The sequence below is a fragment of the Littorina saxatilis genome, unplaced genomic scaffold, assembly GCF_037325665.1.
Source record: "Littorina saxatilis isolate snail1 unplaced genomic scaffold, US_GU_Lsax_2.0 scaffold_3050, whole genome shotgun sequence".
In the NCBI taxonomy this organism is placed as follows: Eukaryota; Metazoa; Mollusca; class Gastropoda; order Littorinimorpha; family Littorinidae; genus Littorina; species Littorina saxatilis.
Genome location: NW_027128321.1, coordinates 2,501 through 11,083, shown reverse-complemented (window position 1 = coordinate 11,083; position 8,583 = coordinate 2,501). Strand labels below are relative to the sequence as shown.

The following is an 8,583-nucleotide window of genomic DNA, read 5'->3' as shown; positions in this document are numbered from 1 at the left end:
ACACACACACACACAAGTCCCCCCTCCCCCCAAACCAGTATTATTATGTGCATGTGGGTAGCCTATATAAAAAGAGAATCCGGTGAGGGGGAACCACTTTATGTAGACGCTGACTTTGACTTATCAACTTGGTTAGATGAGTGTAACACCGCTGCGGTGCTAATCATTTGACTTGTTGAAATGGAACAGTATTGAAACACCACGCACTTTTGACTTTTCCACTGAGTAGAGTTCAACCTTCACCGGAATCAGAGTGAGTATTTGCCTTTGTCTGTCTGTTTGTCTGTCTTTCTTTGCTCTCTCTATCTCTCTTTCTCTCTCTTTGTCTCTGTCTCGCTGCCTCTGTCTCTCTCTGTCTCTATCTCTGTGTCTGTGTCTGTCTCTGTCTCTCTCTGTCTCTATCTCTGTGTCTGTGTCTGTCTCTGTCTCTCTCTGTCTCTATCTCTGTGTCTGTCTCTGTCTCTGTCTAAATCTCTGTGTCTGTGTCTGTCTCTGTCTCTCTCTGTCTCTATCTCTGTGTGTGTGTCTGTCTCTGTCTGTCTCTGTCTCTATCTCTGTGTCTGTCTCTGTCTCTCTCTGTCTCTATCTCTGTGTCTGTCTCTGTCTCTCTCTGTCTCTATCTCTGTGTCTGTGTCTGTCTCTGTCTCTCTCTGTCTCTATCTCTGTGTCTGTCTCTGTCTCTGTCTCTCTCTGAGACTTGTTACATGTTGAGACTGCATATAATTCTGGTAAGCCATAGCCAGAAAGAAGTTTGTCAAAGAATTACCAGCGTTGACATAAAGCACGTTAAACAATCCCTAATTCCCTAAACTATATCAATGAAATAATAAAGACGGTAATTTACTTTAAGGCCTTAAACTGTGCCAAACCAACACTTGGCTCTCGCAGTTGACTTCCTTTCCGACTTACATTATTCCATTCTCATTTCCCTAGTGTTTACCTATCAGAACGACTTCCAGACACAATATTTTCAGTTTTTCCTGACAAATCAACTTTCTAGACTATTTAAATAAAGTCCAACACGCTATGCTTTCCCACGCTAAAAATACATTTTTAACAACGTCAGTACATTCTCCTGTCTTTAAATAAAACACAAATAATTGCAACAAAAAACTCCACCTTAGTTCAACATTATTCATACATAAGATACAACAATCTTAATTATTACAGTGTTATATAATTATCCTAAAGCACATTGCTGTGACAGCTCCCTATTTTCGCGAAGGCAACCCAGATTTCCTATAACAGGCAAGCTTCAGTTTGGTTTAAGCGTGTTTATTCAAATTCACATACACACGTTTCAAACAATAACAACATTGAGAACGTTAACAAGCAGATTGCTTATGGACACGTTCTTGAACTTATAATCAATACACATTCAGATAGCAAAACATGGCGAACAAGTGATAGCTTCAACACTTATCTTGATAATCTTTAATTATATTTTATACAAATAGGGTAAAGAGAGAGAGAGAGAGAGAGAGAGAGAGAGAGAGAGAGAGAGAGAGAGAGAGAGAGAGAGAGAGAGAGAGAGAGAGGGAGAGGGAGAGAGAGAGAGGGAGGGAGAGAATGCCTGGCTACATCAATTGCACAGTTAATATAATATCAGCCGAAGCGATTAGTTAACATAACATAGTCTTGTACAACAGAGAATATTTTCGTGTTCAAAGATATAGTTAAATCAGTATTTCCAAACAAGAGTGTTTTGCAGTCCAGAACGTGTGTTGGCAGACTATTGAATAAAATGGTTCTATGTTCTTTAAATTTTGGACAGTGTAATAAGAAATGTTCAGAATCTTCCGGGCATGCTCCACACGTACATTCTAAATTATCAGAGAGGTGTCGGTTAACTAAGTCTTGTTGCAAATCGCTCATGTTTAATCTCAACCTGCTGTGAAGTACCTGTCCCTGGCGGTTGCCTAGATAATAATACGGTGGAACAACAACATCTCCATCGGTCAAATACCTTTTAAATTCACCAACTGACTGCGTTTGTTGTATATTTTCTGGAAGATTATTCCACAAAGCTGTCGTTGAAGGAAAAAATGAAGATTTATATAACTCACTTCTGCACAATGGAAACTTACGTTCAAGAGGGCGTCGTCTGTGGTAAGGATTTACATCGGAAACCAGGACCGGCAGTTTGGAATATAAATATTCTGGGGTTAAACGATTTACAATTTTATAATACAGCAAAAGTTTATGACGACGTCGCCTTTCTTTCAGGGGCACAAAACCCGATTCGTTATACAGTTTTTGGTGGCTTGTGCCACGTACTGCACCTACAATGATTCGGATTGCATCGAGATGCAATGTCTCCAAGCTTCAGTTTCGATGCTAATACCCCCATTCCACACATCCGTTCTAGGTCCCGTTCCCCGCGTAGCGACCAAGGAACGGCACGGGAATTGGAGAGATCGGGAGGGGAACTTAATGGAACGCCAATAGACGTTAACGGAACGCCTTTGAACGGTAGGGACGGTTGGGACGGGTGGGTTCGGGCTGCATGTTCAAAATTTTAGCCATTCCCCGTCCGTTCCAAATGAACACATGATCGGTAATGGAACCTTAACACATCGGCAACGGAACTCATTGATCGTTAATGGAACTTAACGCAATGGTAACGCAACGCGAACGCTCTCACACACTGCGTTGTCATACCCACATTCCACACATCCGTTCTAGCTTCCGTTCCCAGCCGTCCTGGGGACGGCTGCCACTATGGTCAGACGCTGCTCAAAGATGCCCAAAATGGCCGTTTGCGCAGCGTCTCATTGTTGTGGCAGCCGTCCTCAGGACGGCTGGGAACGGAAGCTAGAACGTATGCGTGGAATGGGGGTATAACAATGAACACTCAGTAGCTGGTACGTTTTCTTCTTCTGCTTCTGCGTACATGAGCAGCAATTCTCAAGCGTACTCGCTTTGTTTTCTTTGTTTCTTTGCACGAATTGGCTTTTGCGTGTCTGATCCCCCACATATTTGGGTAGTCATACCCCGTCTCCAATGGATTACTGTACTGTTTTCCATACCGTCTCAAGACTAATTGTTCCTGGTGGTTCCAATCAAAGAAAGCCCCGTTCAAACACCCGTTAGAATCCGCGCTGTCGCAAAGGAACGCTCCATTGGTCAATAACGCAGAAAATGGTTACCAGAATTAGGATCGGGAATGGAATGCGCTATTGTTTGAATGGCCAAACAATGAGGGACGTTGTTTTGAGGCGTATAGAAAGTTACTCATACGAACAGTTGCGAACTTACTTTATTTGGTGTTTAACGTCGTTTTCAACCACGAAGGTTATATCGCGACGAGGGAAAGGGGGGAGATGGGATAGGGGAAAGGGGGAGATGGGATAGAGCCACTTGTTAAGTGTTTCTTGTTCACAAAAGCACTAATAAAAAAATTGCTCCAGGGGCTTGCAACGTAGTACAATATATGACCTTACTGGGAGAATGCAAGTTTCCAGTACAAAGGACTAAACATTTCTTACATACTGCTTGACTAAAATCTTTACAAACATTGACTATATTCTATACAAGAACCACTTAACAAGGGTAAAAGGAGAAACAGAATCCGTTAGTCGCCTCTTACGACATGCGGGGTGCATAGAAATAAGGATGTGGAAAAGAAGACTTTTAATAATAATAATAATAATATGGGAGATTTATAGAGCGCTTTACATTCTCAAAGCGCTTTACAATGACAAACATACATAATACATACAAAGCAAAGCAAAAGCATGTGCAGCAGCATTCAGCACACAAGTGAACAACGAAAACTCAAACACTACATCAATACAATCTGCAAGCATACTAACACAGGCAAAACATTCAAACATTCAAACACCTGATTCAAAAATGCACCATGTTGAAATAAAATTAATCAAAATACTGGGTGAAGAAGTGTGTTTTAAGGTTTGATTTGAAGGAACAGAATGTTTGGCAGTGTCGGATAGTGTAAGGGAGAGAGTTCCACGCAACGGCAGCAGAGTGGGAGAAGGCTCTCTGGCCGTGCTGTTTGCGACTAAAAGAAGATAGACGGAATATTCTAGTGTCTACAGAGGAGCGGAGGGATCGTGAGGGTGTATAGAGTGTGAACAGGTCAGACAGGTAGGATGGGGCTGAGCCAGATATTATTTTGTAGCAGATACAGCAGCACTTGTATTGGATTCTCAGCTCTACAGGGAGCCAATGAAGTTTCTTTAGCAAGGGGGAACAGGACTGGGACTGAGGGGCTTTGCAGACAAGCCGGGCTGCAGAATTTTGAACGCGCTGCAAAGGATGGATGACAGACTGAGGACAGCCAATGAGAACAGAATTTCCGTAGTCTAATCGAGAAAGAATGTAGGAGGAAACAAGGGTCTTGGTGGCATCTTCAGTAAGGTATGGGCGGATAGAACCTATTCTCTTAAGCTCGATGTAAGCGGACTGACAGACTTTCATAACATGGTGTTTCATGGAGAGATCGCTATCAAGAAAGATGCCAAGATCACGGACGGAGTCTGAGAATTCAATAGTGCTGGTAAGTGAAATAAAGGTGATGGATCCAGTCAGGTAGAAATAAGACAACAAGAAAAGAATTGGAAAACTGCAGGGAATAGTAGGGAGAGTTTTCTTGGAAGGAAATATAGGTGAAAGGACTGGTAAGGCAGAAATAAGACAAAAGAAGAGAAGTAAAGGGGTGGGGTAGCTCTGTTTAAACGCTCCCGCTGCGTGAAGGCGACCCCATGGGAGCAGTTGCGAACTGTTCAAAGACAGACGAGATGATAGACAAGGAACTTAGTCGATAAATATCGACAGGGGGCCGACAAATGGTTTAAATGGGAAATGTGTGTATATGGGTGTGGGTTTGAAACAAACAAACAAACCAACCCATGTGAACCCCGGGCCGCAGGCCTTCGATGTAGTGATTGAAAAAAAAGGATGTTCTCAAATGGTTCAATTCTCATTTGGTCTGATTCTCAAATGGTACCGGTATACTCCCCCCCCCCCCCCCTGGCCGCAGGCCTAGGAGTAAAATTTTTATAGACACTGACCTTCTTCCCAGGGGTCATTGACCCAGTTTTAGCTATGAGAGGTGGTTCGCCCAGAGGCTGTAGAGTATACTGGGGCGGTCTCTTTGATGTCTTGAGAGGAAACTTGGCCAGGGTAGTACATGCACCAGAACTGGTGGACACCAAGGACAAACATGAAATCGAAGCAGTTTGCTTTCAGAGAGAGCGGTCGTCAGCAACTCAAACTTCTCTGTTTTCTTTTTTTTTTTAAATCTGACTTTCTTTGTGGCCCCCTGACTCCGCCCCCTCCCTCTGTAAGGACCCTCCTCCACAAGGACCGATTTTTGTCAACATTTTAAAGGTCGCTAGAGAGGGGTTCCACTGTATGACCTAACCGCTACTGGCAGACGGCCTCAATCTTCACGCGCAAAGACGAGATTAATAGGTGCTCGGTTTTGGTATTTTGAATTACATTACATTAAACCTTTGTTGGGTTTCATGGTCATGGCAACAGCCATAATAATATTACATGATGTATAATATCATATTTCAGCATATGTGAATTACATGTCATCATACTAAACTGTCATACATTTTTATTCCTACATTATTCTGATTGATCACAACCAAACCTACTATCATTGGACACATCCAAATGCAAGCGCCTGTTCTTGACAATTTCTCTCTGATCTAAATATAAAATCAGTGCAATTTCCTGGGTCGGGCTTTGCCACAGACACTCACGGTTTGGCCTGTAGGTAAAATGTACAATGTATTTTCTGATTTGTGCACAAAAGCTTTTTTTCTTTTTTCTTTTTTTTAACATAACAATGTTTAATGTCACTGTATGTTTAAAAGACCATGGTCATATTTGTAAAAAAAAAGTTAAATTAGAAAATAAATAACATTTTGGTTCATGATTTTTCCTACACCTGTGCTAAAAATAAGAAATAAAAATGTCGGGTATATAAGTCACTCAAATACAGCTAGGTATGAATGGCTCGGTTTGAGTTTGTTGCAGTTGACCCTGCACAATGGGACATATCATGTTTTTGTTGAACAATTTTGACGTCACCCCTCCCATAGGGTGACGTATTTCACAACTTCCTGTGTTACACAAACTCTGTGATGACCAATTTTGACGTCACCCCTCCCATAGGGTGACGGATTTCACAACTTTCTGCAGATGAACAATTTTGACGTCACCCCTCCCATAGGGTGACGGATGTCACAACTTCCTGTGTACACAAACTGATGACGTATTTCACAACAAAATGGCGCTGCCCATGGTCAACCTCGAAACTATCCGTATAGAATGGGGGCGTCCTCGCCCCCATAAAAAGCGTGCCAAATTTGAACAAAACCCTAGATAGTATTGCGAAATAAAGGCTTGTCTTTTCAATTTCAAGTAAGGTTACACTCCATCGGAGAAGAGGTCAAAAGTGCCTTATGAGTGTATTCGAATTAACGCAAACAGTTCCCAGATAGATCAAGTGAGACACAAGCGTGCTAAATTTGAATGTAACTTGTCCTTTAGACGGCAATGTTGAAAAAAGTCGTATCTTTACTGCATAAATGTATGTGACTCATCAATGTTACTTGACAACACAAGTCAAGACAAGGCAAAGCAAGACAAAACAAAAACATTTTTTGTCCATGAATTTTTTTTATAGGGTAATCAATAATTTCAAAAAAAAACATTCTTCTCTTCGGTTTTCCACTCTTGACTTGTGTCAAAACCTATTATGTGTGTTGAGTACTGTCATTTTCTTGCCTTTGTCGCTTTTTATGGAAATAAGCAAATACGTGTTTTGGGTTGTCAGGGAGGCAGTGCTTTGCAAGCTAATTTGAAGGACAAACCCCAGCACACTGTTCACGTTACTTGATTCTCTCTCTCTGTCTCTATGTCTCTCTGTCTCTGTCTCTCTGTCTCTGTCTCTCTCGCTCTCACACTCTCTCTCTCTTTCTCACTCTCTCTCTCTCTCTCTCTCTCTCTCTCTCTCTCTCTCTCTCTCTCTCCCTGTCTGTCTGTCTGTCTGTCTGCCTGTCTCTCTCTCTCTCTCTTCCTCTTTCGTTATCCCTGTTCTGTCTCTGTCTCTCTGTCTCTGCCTCTCTCTCTCTCTCTCTCTCTCTCTCTCTATCTCTCTCTCTCTCTCTCGCTCTCTCTGTGTCTTTCACGCTGTCTGTCTCTCAGTGGTGTAGTGAGCGCATAATGTGTCTTTAACACGAAAATCAATATATATCTGCTGGTTACGTACGAAAATAAGACAACAACCGCCCCCAATCTCTGTGTCTCTCTCTCTTTCTTCATTGAGAAATGGATGCTGTGATGAAGTTTTTGATAGTTCACTAGTACTTGAACGTGAAAGGCACAGTCTTTAGCGTGTGAATCGGCCCGACATGGCTTCTATATCGGATAAGACCATCCCTCTTCTTGGTCACATACCAAAATTAACATCATGACTGCTTTTTGTGCAAAGTGAGAATTTGTTTATGAATTCATTGAACCATGAGCCAAAGGTGTCTTTTACAAATGCAGTGCAGCTCACAGCATTCCTGAAGCAACGATTTGTCTTTCCGTCACAGCTAACGACATAAGCAATCAAAAGCTTTACAAAACACAGATGACCACACATACTTTTAGTGTTGCATGCCAAACGAAACTTTAAGCGCTTTGTCAGTTCGCATCTCCCGCCAAAATGTAATTAACATTTCCCGTGATCACGACCTGGGGCTGAAGACTGTGTGCGGTATGCCAAAAGGGACTAACATACCATCTTGTACAATTTTCTTGCGTAACCAACCAAAACAAATTGTATTGATCGAATGATTGTTTAATTGCTCTGACAGCCTGATTAAGAAATTGAACACAGTTGATCATCATTACCATTACCTGCATTTGCCCTCTTCCTCCTCCCCCCTCTTCCTCCTCCTCCTCCTCCTTCTCCTCCTCACCATCATCATCATCATCATCATCATCATCATCATCATCATCATCATCATCATCGTCGTCGTCGTCGTCATCATCATCATCATCATCATCATCGTCATCGTCATCGTCATCATCATCAATGTTCTTTACTCTCTTTTTTTAATTTCAGGAAAATGAAAGATCTCTTCCGTCATCCCAGGCGTGGCCTATCCCGTGCCAAGAAGCCAGTGACCTGCACCATCTTCTTATTACTTATTATCTTGACTTGGCACCTCCTTGTTATCTTCTTTGTCCCAGTTTCCTGGAGAGAGGCGGATTTATCACATCTCGTCCGCGTCATCGGCGAGGCACAACACTTTCCTGTTGAGGAGTTAAACAAAATCAGCAGACAACAGTTGTTGAAGAAAATCAATCAAGTGAATATGGGCGAAACATACAGTGTCATAGACTTGACCAGGGTCGTTGAAACATCTATGAACAAGTCGACGGGTGAGCATTACCCTGAGTTTTTCAAGGAACTGAGGGATACGGGGTCATCACTTCGCACAGACTCGTCGTGGAAGGAATATTCTCGTGTTCTGAACGCTTTCCGACCCATTCTGACTCCTTACGAAAAAGCCCAGCTACTTTTGGCGTTGGACGTCTTTACGCGTGTGTGTG

At 42.4% G+C, this 8,583-nt stretch overlaps 1 protein-coding gene across 1 annotated transcript in view; it reads left to right on the top strand.

Moving 5' to 3' along the window:
* The first annotated feature begins 8,345 nt into the window (after positions 1–8,345).
* LOC138956679 (uncharacterized) overlaps positions 8,346–8,583 on the top strand; it is an 861-nt gene continuing 623 nt past the window's right edge. The window contains exon 1 of the mRNA XM_070327978.1: positions 8,346–8,583. This exon is cut by the window's right edge and continues 623 nt beyond it. Within this exon, the coding sequence (XP_070184079.1) occupies positions 8,346–8,583 (238 nt within the window).